Source organism: Tympanuchus pallidicinctus, unplaced genomic scaffold, assembly GCF_026119805.1.
Source record: "Tympanuchus pallidicinctus isolate F22 unplaced genomic scaffold, pur_lepc_1.0 scaffold2, whole genome shotgun sequence".
Lineage (NCBI taxonomy): Eukaryota > Metazoa > Chordata > Aves > Galliformes > Phasianidae > Tympanuchus > Tympanuchus pallidicinctus.
Window position 1 is genome coordinate 20894349 of NW_026294721.1, and position 19221 is coordinate 20913569.

Here is a 19221-nt window from a genome sequence, read left to right on the forward strand (position 1 = left end):
CGGACGGAGAGCGGCTGCAGGGCCCGCCCTCGGCGCGGCCCAGCCCGGCCGTCCCGCCGTGCCCGGCCGGCGCTCCCTCCTCCCCCCGCTGCTGCCGACGTGGCGGGGCGGGGACGGAGCCGGGGGTGCGCCGCGACGGACTGCAGAGCGGTAAGCAGAGCGGCTGTGCGTGCTTTTCTTGCTGCCGCTTTTGAAACCGGCTGCGGGCTGCTGACCGATAGCTCAAGCCCGGAGGGCTTAAGCAAGAAAAAAAAGAAGAAAAGGGGGAAGCTGCGGGTTTGAGGGAGCGGCAGTTCCTCCCGCTTTGCGCCGGGCAGGTGGCAGCGGGGCCGAGTCCTGCGGAGGACGAACGGCGGCGGCTGTCGGGCGGGAGGGCGGAGCTGTGCCGCCGCGCATCGTGCGGGGGTCTGGCGGGTGACGGATTGCCGAAGCGCTGCTCCGTGCTTCGGGAAGTTCGGCGGTTTGCTTTGCTCCCCTCATCTGAGCGGAGAACTGCAGGGCCCTTGGCCACAGCGGCCCCCAAAGATGAGCTACTCCGGCAAGACTGCATGTGATCACTTACATATCGCACTGCCGTTGGGCGTTTGCTGTCCACATCCATCCCATACAGAACTATGATACGAATATCTAAAAGCTGTATTGGTTTTAGTAGAGGGCCTTCCTAGGCGATGCAGATAGAAACATATTCGTTAGGTGTCTCACTCATCATGGAGTGAGTCGTGTTAAACTACAGCCATGGTTGCCTACACTGAAGCATTTTATAGTATTTGCAATATTTTAATGGATATTTTAATGGAAAACTGCAAATGATTGAAAAGCGAAACCGCTGTTGTTTAACTCTGCAGCCACTCAATTCCATCATCTTTGTTTTGAGGAAGGATCAAACTTTCTGTGAACAAGTAAATAAACAGACGGATCGCAGCCCAGTGGCTGCACTCGGTGGTGCTCGCAACACTTCAGCAGCACTTCAGCAAGTGTAAAGATACTGATGTGTAATTGCACATTTTCTAAAGATAAAATAAGTTCCAGTGTAAACCGAAGTAATGTAAGTGGCATCTACTCCTTATTTATTTATGACTCCAGTTCACTGATCCCAAGTGGTTTTATTCTTGGTGCTGTTCAAACAGCTGATCTACATCCAAATTAGATAAACGGGATGCTAAGGCCACAGATGTGCATGATTCCACAGATTTTAATAAGTTCCACGTTTGTCATTCATTATAAATCCCTGTCATATTCCACTTCTCATCTTTTCCTGTTCTTCAGTCCCTTCTAGAACCTCAGTCCTTCAGAGAGGTACTTTGGACTGTGTTAATTTGAATAGGAGTCAGTGAAAAATATAGCATCTCCAGACAGATTTCCTGAGTTTATTTTGTGCCATACAACTCTGTGTGTAGACAAGACCTTGCAATAACAGCACTCTGACAAGATTTGTTTTTCAAGTACACTGCCAGGCATGCTATTGACAACAAGGAAATAGTGGTAATCACTTCATAGGGCTTTTGGACTCTGCCTCTCCTTAGTCAGGTGTAAGACTAGCTCAGTGCCTGGATCCTTGATCTACAGATTGCAGCATTGTGGAAAATACTTGAAAATTGTGTTGAAAGATGTGGAGTAAACAGGGGAAAATCCGTTTTAAACTTAGAAAAACAAAAAACAATTGTAACTGTACCTCATACAAACTTACATTGGCTTCAGAGTTGAAGTTTAGTCACACAGCTTAATTCTGTTTAATTAATTCTTATTGAATTCTTACATGACATTTTAGAACAGGTGAGAAGCATTGCATTCTCCAGGCAAGAAATACAGACTGTGTGAGCAGTGGATGCTTCCTGTGTACGAAATGACTGCAGGGACCATGCCTGTCATGGTGTTGAAATTATTTCCCTTCTCTAATACGTTAACATTACCACAGCTTTAATCACACTGTGCTTTATTCAGATTCTTGTAATCCTCCTCACCATCAATCAGCAAACTGTAGGAACCTGTACAAGTAGAAGTGATGAAAATGAGAGTAAGAGCTGCTTGGTCATTGTGTTCCAGAGCCATTTCAGATCAGATTATCTCACTAACTATTGGCATTTCCTCTATAAAAATCATTGAAATTAACCATTTGGAAGTTCTCATAGTTAACCTCTCCAGACAAACAAACATCCTTTCTCCATCACCAAGCAGTGTTTTGGAACACAAATTAATAGTGCTGCTCTTTGTACTTGAGTGCAGTCCTGCATGGTGAAAGTAGTCAGGCCCGGTGTGACACATGTATCACAGGGCTCCATAGGTACACACAGTCTACGTTGTTTTTCAGCAGTAGCTTTTGGGAAGCACTAGGTTTTTTATGGTCTTTTGCCTGTTTGTAGAGTCTGAAAACATTGACTTGTTTTCTCTGTTCAGAATTGAAAATGTCTGAAGACTTAAGTGATGGCATCCCATCTGAAGAAAAACCTGAAGTAATGGAAATGCCCAGCACAGATGTATTGCCTCAGGAGTCAGTACTGCACCCTGTGGAAGCTGAGATCCTGCCTGCGTCCTCACAAGATGAGCAGGGACAGGCCACTGAGGGTGCCAGTAATGGACAGAAGGGAGATGTATTTATTAATGAAAATCCTTTGACTGAAGAAATAGCTGAAAGTCTGCCTTCCAATGGAGAGGTGGCTGAAGACATGCCCACTGAGTGCATTGAGACTGTAAGCCTTGATACAGAACCTGAGCCTGAAGAAACAGTGCCTGAACAAAGTAGTTCAGTGAGTAATGCTTTCATCCATAAAAGCCCTCCCCCTCTTGCTCTGTGAGAACCAAATTTTGTAAAACACTGACACTGTTCTTTATAAGAACCTTCATGAGTATAGAATCAGTTAGACTCCATCACTGGCTTTTGGCAGCTAGGAACAGCTGAATCTCTCTTTGCTGGTATGGTATTAATTTGATCTTGCAATCTTGGTGCAATAAAACTATGCCAGAGTCTTAGTAAGAACCTAGTCCATTTTATGTAGCTGTAGTACTCCTATGATTTTGTTATCTGGTTTCCTGTACATATCTGCTTTGTTCAGTTCACAGAACAAACCTTGAAGAGGACAGAACTTAAGCTGCATTTGCAGCATTAAGTCTCGTGCTTTCTTATTTTCACTGACTTCACAAAAATAAAGTGTCTTTCACAAGACTCCAAGAAAGTGAGTGAAACTGACTTTCCTTGTTCCAAGCCAGCGGTTTTTGATTTGTGATCCCCAAACCTCTGGGACTACTGTGAGCAAAGGCAAGAAGTTCATTAAAAAGGAAAAAAAAAAGAAAAAAAGAGAGACATTAATGGAAAAAGTGCTCAGTGCCTTCTATGGCTCTGTTTTGATTGAATGCAGTTGTGAGAAATTCCCTATGCACGTTTACTTGTAAGGAGACTCAGACAGAGAAGCCTCTAGCTCTGGCTCCATGTAGAACTGAGAAAGAAGGTGAGTTCCTGCCTATCACAGAGATTAATAAATTTGTATGGCTTCTTAAGATTAGGTGCCTGAAGAAATATTAGGACATTAGAATTATAGAATCACAAGGTTGGAAAGGACCTACAAGATCATCTAGTCAGGACATGTTAAAGAATCGATGGAGTTTTATGTCTTTTAGGAATAGGTGCATTTTGAAATAGCCAAAGGAGCAGTGCCACCATTGAGAGATGTGTCAGAGTCAGCTTGATGATCTGTTTGCTCCTGTGGGGAAGAATATGTGAGATGAGAACAGCAACAGCCCTGCAGCGTTGTTAAATGATACCTTTACTCTTGGACTACTTTGCACAAAAGCTTAAGCTCCTGTTAGAGGAACTAGCGGCAAAGGTTTTTTTCAAGCAGTCATTCTGGGCTATTCCTCTCTATATTCTGACTATAAAGAATCATTCTTCAGAAGACATCACATGATTTTAGTCAGAATTTTAGAGTAATATATCTGTTTTACAGGCCACAGACTCATCTAAAGCAAGTAGATGGGGAGCTTGGGGTTCCTGGGGCAAGTCTCTCCTGTCATCAGCTTCAGCCACAGTGGGTAAGTGTTCCATCAGTAAAGTTTGTGGAAATGAATTAAATAATAATTTTAATGTCATTAGACACATCATTGTATCTTAAAGACATCTAAAGTCAGCGTACTTCCTTTGACTAATAGTATTCCTAGAGTTTTGTCCTGATTGGCTTAGCAAGGTGACAGTGTGCCATGACTTTTTCAATAGGACAAATGACTTTCCTAAGCCATGTTACATGCCAGCATAGTAGGCTTGTTTGTGTAGAGTGAGTTACCTCATTGTGGCTGCTTCACAGGAAGGATACATAACATGACTGTCAGTTTGTGGGTTTTGAAGCCAATGCCTTCCATCCCAGATTCATTCACTTATGTGTTTCTAGTTTATGCATCATGACTTTTAACTGTACAATGTAAATTATTCTCAAATTATTCTAGCTTTCACTGACCCACAATGAAATGGTTAACCTTCTTCATGTCAGACTCCAGACAGTAGAACAGTATGTTGAAACACAGAGCCTACATTCTTTCTTCCTATACACTGATTTCCAACAGTACGTCAGCCCAAAATGTGCACATGAAGTCTTCAGACAAAACTTAATTACACATAAAAAACTCACACAGACAAAAAGTAAAACATGCAGTACTTAGTTCCCAGCAGGTAATGATTTCCCACGAAACTGCTACTGAGATACAACTCTGATCAGTTCTCATCAAGGATCCAAAGAACATCTTCAAAAGATGAACCTAGGTGTATGGGGGCTGTTGAGTCATGGCCTCAACTACTGATTGATCACCTGAGGAATCCCAGTCAGCCCTGGGAACACAGGTGAAGGCGATTCAGCTGTGTGAGCAGAGGGGGTGGAGCCTTGCTGCACCTCTCCTAGACCCCATTTAAGAGCTGACCCCCCTGGGGGAGGGTTGCTGTTTGGAGTTTTCATCCTTGTGGAGTTTTCTCCCTGTGAGCCTAGATCTTCAGAGGTAGGTGAGCACCTTTCCATTGCACTGGTCCTTTTGTTATTACATCTCCTGTATCACCATTCTGCTGTGTTGATCTTGCTGGTTATTACACTAGGAGTTCAAATTAATTGCTAGTTAAACTGAAAATTATGGATACGATGGAGTTACTGGTTTTATGACCACAAGTAGAGTTGAGTAGTTCTTCTTGTTCTCCTTAGACAGTAACCTACTTTTGTCTGTTCCTCAGAGAAAGAGGGGACTTCCATCTCATCCCTATTTTCAGCTGTACTCATCAGTTTCTAATTATGTTTTTTTTCTTCAGGTAATTCTCCAGTTAACATCTCTAATAATCTTAGTATGTGTTTCTAAGAAGTTTTAAACTGATATAAACAGTTTCTGCTGAAAGGCAGTGTATTTCATCCTTCTCTTATGCTGACAATCACTTTCATGGAGTGATGTGGGGAGCTGGTTTTTGGGACCGATTTTGGAAAGTAGAAATGAAGTGAGACCTGCATCTTCATCTAGAGTAGTTTCTAAATTCCCCAGTGTGGCTCACCATTTGATCACCCAAATGCTACTGGTAGTAAGAGTGGGATGGCAGCAACACAAGGAATGTATGGATGGGTACAAAGGCATCTTAACTAGCTGTGGAACTGTGTGTGTTCTCAACGTGTATTAAACCATGAAGTTCAGTGCTTCCCTTTCAGACTTGTAGAAGGGTGTTATGAAACATTAGTAGTAGGTGGAATAAAAGATGACGTTTTCACAGATTTCTGTGATCTAACAGCAGTGTGAAACAAATTGAGCTTAGAGTAAATAACAAAAGAGGAAAAGTTATGTGTGTAAATTAGTGTCATTAGTGATAGGACCAGGGGGAATGGCTTCAAGCTGCGGCAGGGGAGATTCAGGCTGGACATGAGGAAGTATTACTTTTCAGAAAGGGTGGTCAGGCACTGGAACGGACTGCCCAGGGAGGTGGTGGAGTCACCGAGCCTGGGGGTGTTCAAGGAAAGGCTGGATGTTGTGTTGAGGGACATGGTTTAGTAGGAGCTATTGGGAATAGGTGAACGGTTGGACTGGATGATCTTTTAGGTCTTTTCCAACCTTACTGATTCTATGATTCTAAAAGTAATTTTGGGTTGCACCTGTTGAAATTGTAATGGGGATTAATTACCTCAGTTCACTTTAATGTTTGCAGCATTGGATCTCTTAGAACACAGCTCTTTTGAAGACTGATTTTTTTTTTCACCTGTGAGATAGCCATGTTCACATTCTGTTTAGATTTTGCAGTGAAAAACATTGTAACAGATGCTAATGTTCCAACTCCTAATGCTACTTTCTACTTTTTACAAATGGACACTGTTCCTGTAGAGGTGCAGGGGCAATCCCACTTACAGTATTCTATTGCTAAAAAGTCTCAGCTTTGCAGAGCAATGAGTTTGGTATCACAGAGTACATGTTTTTCCTGTGGGGCAACAGAGCCTTTGAAACTTTCTGTGAAACAGACATGAGCTTGTCTAAAAGTGATGAATGCTGTTAGAAGAGGTTTGGAGACAAACAATGTGTGTTGTATTCCTTCTTATGGTCTGGTAAGTAAGCAAGACATCCTATTTACAGCTGTTTGGTGCTTTGTCTGTAAAGCTGCCAGCATTGTGTATCTGAATTCCCATGTTGTATTTTACTTAATCTTTTTTTTTTTTTTGTAGGCTGTGTTAAGTATTGGTTCATGTATGTATATATATATCTCAAAAATTCATTCTTAATTGACATGAAATAACATGTGACTGTGTCTACATTGTAACTAATTTTCAGTGGATGTAAGTATGCAAAAAAAGTTGATGCCTAGGCAGTCTGACTCGATATGATTGTGTGATGCTATTTTAAATGGCCATATGAATGCCACCTATATATTTGCAACATTATTATTTTAAAAAGTGTGTAGTTGGAGCAGGTCAAGTTGCCTAGGTGAAGGAGTATCCAAAAGCAGAAAGGAAAATAAGAATTTTAAGATTAATTTTTCATGTGGAAGGTTGAACTATGTCACAGGAAGGGTCTGTCTGCTATTTAGTTTACAGCAATTGGGAGAGAGAGTAAAAAACATGTATGTACTGCAACACCCCCCCCTATTTTCCTATTTCCTGGAATCTACATCTCAGAGGCACTTCCTGACCCTATGGTCAAGGTAGGGTTGAGTTCCTGTATTAACATCTAATAACTTTGGATCTAACTATCCTGTGATTTATTAAATATTAATTGAATGAAGCAGAAATCAAATTCATGTTCATGCACCCCATAGTCAGATATTATTTCCATTTGTTTTTTTTTCCTTACAAGATAGTCTAAGTCTGACATTGGATACTAAATCTTAATTAACAACGTTTATATTTATTTTCTATGAGATTATAGCTTTGGATGCTATATCAAACATTGTAATATATATAGTTCACTGAGCTTAAAATAACTCGATATGCCACATGCATACTCTTTTATATTTGTTCTAGAAATCAATGCAGCAAGTAATAGTGTACATAGATGGTTTACTTCCTAGGTGTTTGTTACAAAAATTCATGCTGGGTCCTGTGAATTATTTGCTGCCTGTCACCATCACAGACATGATGTGAGACTAGGTATACTATGTATCTGATCAGTGTGGTAAACATTAGCAAGAAACAGGGAAGAAGAAAGCTATTGGGAATTTCTATAACCTTTCTTCTTTTTATTAAATATTTATTATTCCACTTTGAAGTTACTCTGTTTAATATCTGAGCAAACAGTTCAACCAATAACAGAGCAGCTTAATCTCCTATTCTACAGCAGAAAATGGATTTGCTGTAATGCAGTTCATTTAAATGATGCTTATTGTTTTAGTGTAGCATGTAGTACAAGGGAAGCTGTTTTTCTGGAATTGAGCTTTTTAACAACACCTTCAGTATGTGGTTTTTCTTTCTGTCATAGCCTTTGTATAACCCAGCTTCTTGTCTGGTCAAGTGTGACAAGTATTTCCCATTCCTTGTTTTTTTTTTTTGTTTTCAAAATTGTACAGTGTAAAAATACCAGAAACAATTTGGGGTGGGCTAAGTAATGTACTGAAGCCCTAAATGTGTTCAGCTCTTGCCACATACTTTCTCCTTAAGACTGAATGGAAATTGTTGTTCAAGGATCTCAGTCTCATTATCCTTCAAACCCTGATTTAGAGCTTCCAAACAAATCAGTGTTTTTACTGTGTGGCTGTATGTTTGGCATTGTTGATTTTAGTTTCCAGCAATAGTTTTCCTGTAACTTGTATATTCTCTCCTTAACTAACACTACATATTGCTACTGGTTGTATTGATGGTGGCTTTGTTTTCAGAAGTCTTTTAGCTTTGAACTGTCTTCAATGTTTTTTGATCAAGGTCCCTTTCCCTGGCATTTCTGCCTGTGGTAGCAGGTGTGACACTCCTGCATGCTGCAGGTTCCATCATGCCTGCATGTCACTGCCAGAGCCATGTATGGTGTCTGACACTAGGTGTCACACTAAGAAAGTTATTAGCTGTGCTGTATTTACTGAGACGAAGAGTTTTCTTTTGTCTTTAAAATGCACAGGAAGTTTTCATGTGTGGAACCACAGTGGAGTCAATTCATCGTAGTAGTTGCTGGGAGAATGAAGTGGAGAAGTAAGCTCGCTGTGGTCTTGAGACGCAATTTAGTAGTTATTGTCATCATTTTATTCTTTGTCTTAAATTGTACTGCTTAGTAATCAGCAATTACACAATCCAGTTTTTAATTAATGTCTGATAATACTTTAACACTGGGTTACCAGTGCAAGCTAAACCAATCTAATGGCTAGCAGCCACTGAAATGACCTGCACCTCTCTTTTCCTTGCATGTTTCTTTCTCTTCCATGTCCCAGTGCCTTTCTGAAAACCTGATATTAACCTCTTACATCAGTAAGAATAACCTCCAGGTTTATTGGCGTAAGAATAACACTAGAAGAACAAAAAATACATTTTCTGTTTCTTCAGTACCTTGAACAAATTTGCTGTGGGATGAGTTAAGAACAAGGGCAGGCAGAATGGATGAATGTGGAAAGCAGGAGCAGGACCTCCCATACCAGCATAATGAAGGCATTAGGTTGGCCTATCTGTAGCATCAAGCCTTAAGCCCAAAGGCTTAAGTGAGGAAAATACCTCATATACGTTCCATATACGTTCCATTACCTCATATATGGAACTTGTGACTTTTTTTTTTTAAAAAAAAAAGCAGCTTGTGTGCTTGAAAGCTTGTGGGTTTTCTTCCAACTAAGCTGTCTACCAGCTTTAGGAAAGCTACTGCTGCCTTCTACAAGCCTTGCAGTCCCGTTTGCTTTCTTCATATTTTATGATGTGGAAGAGGTTGAGATGCAAAAAAAAAACAACTTGTTGCAATAGCATGTTACTGTTACTATTTCATTAAAAGCTTTTATAAATTCTATAAGGAGATCTGAAAGTGGTTTCACTTCAGAGCTTAGTTGGAATTATTCATGATTTACAGACTGGATAGCTTAAGTCTTACCAGGATTTTTAAGTAGAAAGAAGGCAGTTTCCTAGCTGAATAATTATGTTCTACTGAAATTACCAGCAAAGAAAAAAGTCATGCAGGCAAGAAAAACAAAACCAGCAACACAAAATCAAACCACGTGCCTACTAATGCTCTTCCACTTCTGCTATTACAGATGATTAAATAGGGTCATCTGAGGTGTTTGCAAGTTTACAGGATCAGTTCAGTTGTGCTATGAAATAAACATAAAACAGTGTGCTGTCACCCCCTAAAATGTAGGCTATTCTCTCATAGCCCCTTGTTTTCTTGTGCACAAAGCAGTCACGAATAATCACTTTCATTTCCAATGCAGGATGTAGTTCTGTGGCTTTTGTGTGTGTATATCCTACCAGTGCTGTGTTGCTTCAGTTGGAGTATTCTGTTTTCATCTGTTGTTTTGCTGTAGCTAAAGGTTTTGCTGAACTAAGCTTCATGGCACATTACCACTTGTAGCTGACCTGAAAGACTTTCTTGTCATTCTAGCACATGTGAACACAGCCTTGAAAATGCTATGTGTTATAAGGCTATAGGGATGTAAGCTTGTCTGCAAAATCATAACTTATGCAAATCCATAAATTGACAAAAACTTAAATTTTTGTATAATTACAGATGGTAATATTTAGTTATCAAGTCAAAATCTGTAAGCAATTTCTATCAACGGAAAGAATGGAATTCTTTTGTTGATTTAAAAACTTGTGAGCAGCAGAAATGGAAAGGAATGTGATATGAATTATCTTTTGCTTAAATTTATCAGCATGATTATTAGTTATTTAAGTGAGTTCTGGGAATCTGAGTAAAGAAGTTATTTGAGAATCTATTCATGCTAATGTTTTCATTGAACCAATTAAAATGCCCAGGAGATTGGGATTAGAGCAGTACTTCACTATTCAGTATCTGCATCAGAGCAGACTTCATGGAAGGCAAGGAGTTATCGGGCACTGACAGACATTGCTGTGGCAGATAACCTAGATGTCCTTTGCAGTTGTAAGACATGAGATAAAATAGACAAAAGCCATATTTTCTTTAGGCAGGTAAGAGCATTTACATGCCTTGTCTCTCCATTTGTGTAAAACGTTAGGACCTGATGTCATTTGTTATATGAGTATAAATTACTTGTTTCTGGCACTCTGTTCCTAAGGGAACATCTGTTTTCTTCTTTGTGTTTTCCTGCAGATACTCCAGTTTTCTTCTATGCCATATTTCAGTACTGCTACTTCCCACATGGTTTCTGTAGCATATTTATTATTGAACTCGTTGAGCATCTGATGTCCAACCCACATGAAAATCACAGAATCATAAATTTAAGCTTTTCTTCTTATTCCATTCCGAATAGCTTTTCTATGTCTGTCTTTAGTGAGGTTTTCAAGAAGAATATTTATATGGCTATATGTACACATGTGTATGCATACATGTATATTTAGAAGGATATAAAATAGAGCATTTGTATTAACGGCTCTATGAAATTATTTATGTATTCACAGTTCAATTTGAGATAGAGAGGCAAAGAAGTGCTGAACTGTCATTAATACTTTTTCTGGACAGATAATTAGGGTACTCTGACTTACTGCTGGAAATGATTAGCTTTGAAAGTGATGCAGTGAGTGTGCACTGTGCAGGAAACATTTTTCGTCTAGAGTTTTTTTGTATTTTAGCTTTATCATTTCTAGTCAGTTAATGTACTGGATGTAGGAGGACAAGTGAATTATTGACCTAGAAAATAGTGAGTGAGGTAGCTGCAATACTTATTCTGATTGCGAGTTATTTTTTGTGATCATTCATGGTACATAAGGACATTACGCACTATTAGGAATAAGTTTTCACATCATATCATCTAAAGTGCATTTTTGCTGCAGGTCATGGGATAACAGCAGTAAAGGAAAAAGCAGGAACTACCCTAGGAATTCATCATGCAAGTTCAGCATCTTCAGAAGCAGCAGAGCATCCTGCGGCTGAAACATCACTTACACGTAGGTTTAAGTTCACTGAAATCTCTGACACTTTTGACACTGCCAAATTAATTCAATTCATGGAATTTTAAGATTTTGATCACAGGATCCCATTTGCTGTAACTTGTGACTTTTAGAGGTGAAAAGGTGCTCTAGCTTCCTCCCTTTCTTAAAAAAAAAAAAATAATTCTTGTTGTTTGTTAGCAGAAGATTCTCCTGACCAAAGCTCTTCCGAGAATATTCCTCCTTCTTCTTCATCTGGATCTCGTGGGATGTTGTCAGCTATCACTAATGTTGTACAGAACACAGTGAGTCATTCTAGTGGGCCTCTCTTCTCTAGGGATTTTCCACCATTTTTAGTGCAGGTCACGTTTAACAATTGTTTGTTGGTTTGTAGGTCTCTGTAAAAACAGCTTTCTAATAAGCCTATTTGAAGTTATTTCCACTGAAACTGAAATCATTAGCCAATAGAAATCCATTTTCAATGTAGCTGAGAAATTGGGAGTGTGGGATAATGCTAGTAAAAATACACAGAAAAAACCAAATGTTTCTATAGATGTTTCCAGAGTAATCACACACCAAAATTTTAGAAATCAGCTCAATAAGGCAGTCTCATTCTATTCGTGGTAGAGTTTGACTCCATATTTTTCTTGCCTAAAATGTTCCCAAAGATTAGCTGCTGCATAAGATGAAATAAAAGTGGTATTCTTAAAATTGTCATTGTCAAGTTTTATTTCCTTTTGTGTGGGGCTTTTAACTACAAATATTTGTAGTTTTATTTTTTTGAGGTGTATTCAGAACAGTGTAACATAATTATATGAGCACAGAAATCCTATTGTTAGTTAGATCAGAGAAAATCTAGGGAGCTGAATGTCCTAAGACGGTGTCAGCAAATGTAATACTCTTTACAGTTCCTATTAGCATAAAGTGGAAAGAAAATAACTACATTTCGTTCTTTTATGCAGGGGAAAAGTGTATTATCTGGAGGCTTAGATGCTTTGGAATTTATTGGGAAGACAACCATGAATGTTCTTGCAGAAAGCGATCCTGGATTTAAGAGAACAAAAACACTGATGGCAAGAACAGTTTCTCTGTCTCAGGTTGGATTTATTTTAATACAACGCTGTCACTGCAGTTTCACATTCATTTTCCAGAATTTCAGATGCCTCAGGGAGAGGCTTTATTTATTGCAGTAGATATTGGCTAGGCTTATGAAAATAAATATTATGCTTTGTATTTGCTCTAGCGTCTTTTTTTTTTTTCACAGATATTAAAAAGGTGATGTAAAATATCCTTTCTGCATAATTATGTTCAGTATAGTTGATGAGGTGATATATGTGGTAATAAATCATTATGCTCCAGAGAGACAATCAAATTGTTTCATTTTTGTAACAGCTGTAGATAGCTGTCTTCCAGCATAAACATCACTGCACTACTTTGCTTGAAAATGACTAAAAATGGAATATGATGTGTGGTTCATTAGGAATCAAAGCTGCAAAAAGGGGCATCTTATGTCCGAGTAAACTAAAGGTACCCTTGGAGAGGAGTCATGTTGTGATTTGTATCTTTAAAGGTTCAGAGACATGGTAATAGAACAGCAGTACATGCACTACCAGTACAAAATCGTATTAGCTCTCCTGAGGGGAAGAAAGCTGCAGAATCAATAGACATGGAAAAGAAACTCGGATTTTTACATTTACTCCCTTGTAGAGAGTGGTAAGGGATTCTTCTTTTAATGAGATGTTTCATCTTTAGTATCGGTCATTTCAAGTTGAAACAGACTGCTACTGTCATAGCAGGCCAAAAACAAGTAATTCTTTTAGGGAACATGAATGCAGTTACACATATGACATAAATCTGTTGCAGCAGCACTGTTTTGAAGTTAGCACTGATAAAGGGGAAATACATGCAGGCATAGCTATATCTCAGTATCACAGCTGAAGTCTTTGCTGTGGTGTGGTTCTGGATGTGCATGTCTAATTAAGTACTTGTAGCCATTGTGCTCAAGCTTAATTTTGAAGAGTGTATTTTATGGAAGGCATCCCAAAGCACTTCACTGTAATGACACTAGATCTGCTGTAATGAAAGTGGTTCTTATGAAGATTGAAAACTTTGATCTGGGAAAAGCTATCTGGGTTGTAGCACTCACATATTTAAACACAAGGCTGTTTATACAGGTGTATTTGATACCATATAAGAAATGCTGGCTGTTTCTAATGCAATTGGGTTTTGTTGTTGACTTTGTGGAGGAATGGATTTGATTTTTCTTTAATTTCAATGTTCCAAATATTTTTAAACGCATGGAAATGAAGGAGACAAGTAGGGTCATAAAGTAACCTCAAAATCAAGTATGAAGAATGATTAAAATAAGCCGGATGCATCTGTATAGGACAAATCTTTCAGAAGCAAAACAATTTGACATTTTAAATGATTGAGCCTTAGCCACACCTAATGCTTTGTAATTTGTCAGTACAGGTAGAGCAGACTAAATTGGCCTTAGCTTTAAACTGGCCTATAAGCAGTTTAAGCCATTCTGCTGACAATATGGGCAACCTAACAGAGCTAGACATGTAGGCTTAAAGTGAGCCTTTGAGAATACTTTCCTAAATAATATGCGTAAATCTACACATAAAATGTGATATAGTAAGTGGTACATACTGATTGTCATGGTTTTCATAACATGGTGCTTCATTATAGGTGATCTGTACATAGAATGTACAATGTGTGATTAACTTTTTCATGGTGGGGACTGAAAAAATCTGTCCTCGGTCTTTTGTCATAGGAATTTTGAATGACACAACAGTAAGTGGTGTGAATTTATCTATGTACAGGCTTATTGGTGATTTAAGATACAGTTGAGATGTACTTAAGGGCTTTACTTGGCAAATTCATACAAGAGACCATGCTTTCTTTGAAAGCCTGCTTTATAAGAAAATCACTCCAAAGTATCTCCAAGTACATGCAGTATAGTTCTGCCCCATCCTTGGAAAGGGCATGCCTAATTAGATCTCTCTTGTCAGTCTTGCTGTCACAAAAAAAAAAAAAAATTTTAGTGTCTATAAAAATATTTTATGTACATAGGAAATATTTATGTAAATACATTTTTTTTATGCAGACAGGTAGGTCTTGAAATAATATTCTTTACATTTTGTGGTCTGTGGAATGGATTGCAGGAGTCTTTAAGGTTGCATATGAAATATTTTTCTAGTTTTCTTCCGTTGTAATTGGTAGCTACATTTATGAGATGGTATTTATAGCAGACATTGCTTTTGAAAGCATAAAGAAGATTATTTGTTTGCTCATTGTTTTTTAAAAAAAAAAAAAAAAGATGGCTAGCAATTACTATGGGGGAAAAACGCACTTAGAATGCTACATAAATATTTTATTAGACTTGTTTATAAAAAAAAAGTTGGGTATTTCAGCTCTGCAGGTGTGATATAGTCCCAAATTTTAGTACTACCTTCTAAACAAGCAGAAGCAGAATGTAATAAAATCTGTCATGGCTACAGCACCACCAATAAAAACAACAGGAATGATGTATATTTTTGCAGCTGCTGCGAGAAGCTAAAGAAAAAGAGAAACAGAGACGGGCCCAGCAAGTTACAGTTGAAAGAACAGCACACTATGGACTGCTTTTTGATGAGTTCCAGGGTTTGTCTCATCTTGAAGCTCTAGAAATCTTGTCAAATGAAAGTGAAAACCAGGTACAGTATGCAAACTGGGTAAATCACAATAACTGCTAAAAAAAACTGTTCTATACTTTAATTTTGCTGTGCAGTTGCATGTGAAATGAACATTAAGTTTTCCTTCAGCTTCAGAGAAAGCTGATGTGGTCTCGGGCCAGCCAGTTTGTGTCTTCAGGAAATTCATTTGAATACACCTCAATTTAACTCAAAGATTAGCTCAAAAGGAACAGCTTCACAACTGAAAACTATTTCTGTTGAGATTGTGTAGCAGATATCTTTCATCTTGTGATGCTCTGCAGGCAGACATCTCTCCAGAACTTCAAGGTGGCTCAAGTCTTTTGTTTTTGTATCAGGCATTGATATTTACATTGAGGAATTTCAGACATACTGCAGGTGGAGGACAATGAATTAAAATGAATTCCAGATTAGTTATTCAATTCTTAAGTCATCTTTTTGTTTCAGTTTCTAAGCTTGAATGGAACAACCTTAAGACTAATTCAATTACTGGGAGTACACAAATGCTGCACATCTCCCCCTCAAAAATCCTGAAGTTACCAACATCTGATACATGGTTGTTTTTTAATTTCAATTGTCAAGTTATTTACGCTGCTGCTAGATCATTGGATCACTGACTGCAGAGTAATTGAACTGCTGTAGATTCCTATTAGTGGAATTTTTACTGAAACATTTTTCTGAATTTATTTCTTAAAATGTTTTCTTTTGGTTTATTTTTGTAGTCAGCACTCCTTGCTCCCTGGGTGGTTTTTTAATAAAAATAACCAAATTCTCATTTTATAGTTCTAATTGCTCTCACAGATAATAGAAGCTCATTTTAACAGAAGCCAGGTACCTACTATCCACACTTTTTTGTTTACAGTTATGTCTGAAAGCAATGTTATAAATTCAAAGCCCCCTATGTAAGGTTCAAGAGCCTTCTTTTAAAAATGAACAAGAACAAAAAAAATCTTACAAAACAGGGAAGTAATATATAGTAAACAAGTTCAGGCCAATGGTATCTGTCAACACTCTTTTACTGTGAGATAGCCCAGGGTAAGACTTGCATAAGTTATAACCATGGGGTTTCTAAGGTGCTGTGTCTTAGATAACTCCTAAATAACTTGTTCACAGTCCTGCTTTTTCCTCGATCTGGAAGAGGATATAAGCACACAAGACTGAATGCAACTGCCTGGGTCAACAAGTCCAATTGCCAGATATATATTCCAGAAGGCTCAGAGAACATATTCCAAGTACACCACTCCACACATCCCCATACAGTCGTATAGAAAGGGACAAAACACCTCATAGAGCCCTTTATATCTTGAGTTGGATATCCCAACATTATCCTGTATTTGCTCTGAGCATTTGAAATCAATATAGCAATGTGGAGCACAGGAAGCATTTTGTGACTCGCCAGTCACAAGTAGAGTAGCAGCATGAGAGTAATACATTACTGCAGTGCATTACAGTGATTAAAATGTTTCCATCTCTCCTGGGTGCTCCACTGTATGTGCAGGGAGCTGCATGTATCTGAGATGCCCACAGAGATCAAAAAAATCTCTCAATACATTCTTCAGAACAGGTACATCAGTACACTGTCAATAACTTTTGGTGGGATTCTGAGGGAATGAAAAACAAGTGTGTTTTTCCTGCTCTTCCCATGATTGTTCCAACTAAATATGAATTGTCTGTGCTCATCTTGCCAACAGTCTTCACACCAAACAATCTCAAATGTATTACAGCTTGCAACTAAATGACAGTTTTACAATTCAGACTGTTCTGCTTGAAAGTAGAGACCTGATGATCTTGCAAGGCTTGTGTAATTTTTGTGATACTCATCATTTTACGAGAACTAAAAATATATCTACGTATTTTGGAAGGCTAGAGATATTTAGATTTAATGGAAGTTTCCGCTAAGCCTGTTTTGGCATCAGATTGAAAATTATCAATTTAAGAAAGGCCATGTTTCATTTAGGGATGCTCGTCCTTTCTTTTACAGATTCAGTCATATTTGGAAACGCTTGATGGAGAGCAGCTGGAGGTTGTGAAAAATGACTTAATTGCTATAAAGGAGATTTTTCTTCCAATGGAATCGGATGAAGTGGTACAGGCACAGAAAGGTAATTAGAAATGCAGAGAGTTAACCGTATGAATAATTGTTACTTCTGCATATAGTCATTTTAAAAATTGCAATCCAAACTAATGTCTGTTATCTCAATACTCCTTATGAGAAAGTCACTAAAATGAATACTCTTGATGTTCTGGACATTGGAAGAACACTTAATATTGGATTTATGTTGTAATTGAAGTGTGAGGTAAAAAAAAGTACAAGGTAAGAATGTATTATACTATTTTGCCATTTCATCATTGAAAATAGAAATAAAAAGGGAAAATAATCTGACTGAGGCTTTCTTACAGAGTCTGTTTCTAAAACTATTTAGTCAGAAAGGTTAGGATTGTTTGGTAGTGCTTTTCCATTTAGCAGTTTTATCCTGACTTTGCGCCCTTGCTTGCTAGGTGGGGAAAAGATTAGAATCTGGTTAAGGGGACTTAGAAAAGCTGACTTTTTGTAGGAAAAGCACTTTGAAACAGTGTGGCAAAGCTACCTTCTAGATACTGCTTGACAAGATGTAGCATGTAGAGCATTAGAAAAAAGTTAATAAGCAGGAGCACACCTTAAATGTCACAGTGCACAACATTGAACCGTCTGGCACTAACATGGTAATCCACAGATCAGCTCACAAAATTGATGGTAAAATGTGGATCATCTGGCTAGTGGCAATATAGGTGTTTTAAACAGGTCAGGACTTTTGACATTCCCCAGAATAGGATGAGATCAGGAAAAGTTACCATAATTTGTGTGAGATCTGTACCCAACCTATTCTAGCAAATAAAAAGAATCCCCTTGACTCAACACTAACTCATGCTACTTAACACTGTATTCAGAATCTTACTTTAAAATATATTTCTTCGCATCCTTTTGATCTTCTCACAGATGTTTTGCCCATAAACCTACATTCTGCAAGATGGGGAGGTGTCACTTCTCTGCCCTTCAGAAAAGGCGGAGAAGCTGTGTTCGCATCCACATATTTCAACTGGAAGATCTTTTCCAGGCTGCATTCTTTCTAGCAGTGCTTACGCAGTGTGTGATGTCTCTCACAGGTGGACTACTGCTTCTCAGAGGAGCAGCAGGTGTTCAGCGTGATGTCTTAATATGGATGAGTTTTGTGCTGTTCTAGAGCATGATGTGTATTGTGCCTCAACTTATGTGCTCCTGGTTGTGAAACCAGACCCCATGAAAAGCTCTGTTTCTTGCACAAAGTGGTATTTACTCTGGTTAGGTGGTTCTGGGGGTTTTCAGTGGTTTTTTTTTTATTTTATTTATTTTTTTTTTTTTGATGAAACAAATCTGCTTAACACTCTGCTTGAAACATTAATTGCCTTCTTAAACACGCTGGCACCAAGGCAATGAGCACCTTATGGATTGAAAAAAAAACAAAAAAACAAAAAAACAAACCAAAACAACAAAATCAGAGTGCTGCAGGTTTTCATCTGCGCTAACATCTCCTCTCTGGGACAGCAGGAATGCTAACTAATTGCACCCCATACTCCACCTTGCAGTGAGATGGGTGTTAGTTCAGGCTGCAATTCAAAATGATGCATGTCCTTCTCTGTGGCCAGACTTCATATTTATTAGTACTTGAACTACAGATTTCATCTATTACTATTAAGTTGAATGAATTTTAGTTCCACTGGAGGACACCAAAAAATAAAGAAGTTAATCACCCTTCAGCATAGCATTCTTCAGTCTCCTGACTGGAGATAGTGATGTTTCTTCAGCCTCATCTCTAACCCTGTGTACATGCAACACTGCAGAGAGAGAGCTCTGAACTCCATGCAGTGCTTTGACATGACCCCTTGAGGCAAAATGTGTTATCTTCATTAAAATCTGTCAGAGGGAGTGAAGGCTTCTTAGGAGCTTCATGAAACTTCTTGAGTCAGGGGAAACAGACCTTTGAGTTGCAAGTGTATAGCATCTGCAGTGTTTTTATCCAGAACAGATACAAAAAAAACTCATAAAAACT

General features: G+C 38.5%; 2 protein-coding genes across 7 annotated transcripts in view; one reads left to right on the forward strand and one right to left on the reverse strand.

Moving 5' to 3' along the window:
* The window catches only part of RPL9 (ribosomal protein L9), a 228772-nt gene that overhangs the window by 11711 nt on the left and 197840 nt on the right, over nt 1–19221 (reverse strand). The window lies entirely within an intron of this gene.
* FAM114A1 (family with sequence similarity 114 member A1) overlaps nt 45–19221 on the forward strand; it is a 31688-nt gene continuing 12511 nt past the window's right edge. For 2 of the 6 annotated variants that reach the window (XM_052681745.1, XM_052681747.1), the window contains exons 1-8: nt 45–150; nt 2395–2744; nt 3939–4023; nt 11361–11474; nt 11658–11761; nt 12419–12553; nt 15005–15157; nt 17136–17256. In XM_052681745.1, coding sequence (XP_052537705.1) covers nt 2403–2744; nt 3939–4023; nt 11361–11474; nt 11658–11761; nt 12419–12553; nt 15005–15157; nt 17136–17256 — 1054 coding nt within the window. In that variant the 5' untranslated portion in view covers nt 45–150; nt 2395–2402. Of the gene's footprint in view, nt 166–2394; nt 2745–3938; nt 4024–11360; nt 11475–11657; nt 11762–12418; nt 12554–15004; nt 15158–17135; nt 17257–19221 lie in introns of those variants that run through there. The other 4 variants (XM_052681748.1, XM_052681749.1, XM_052681746.1 and 1 more) reach the window with 3 other exon arrangements.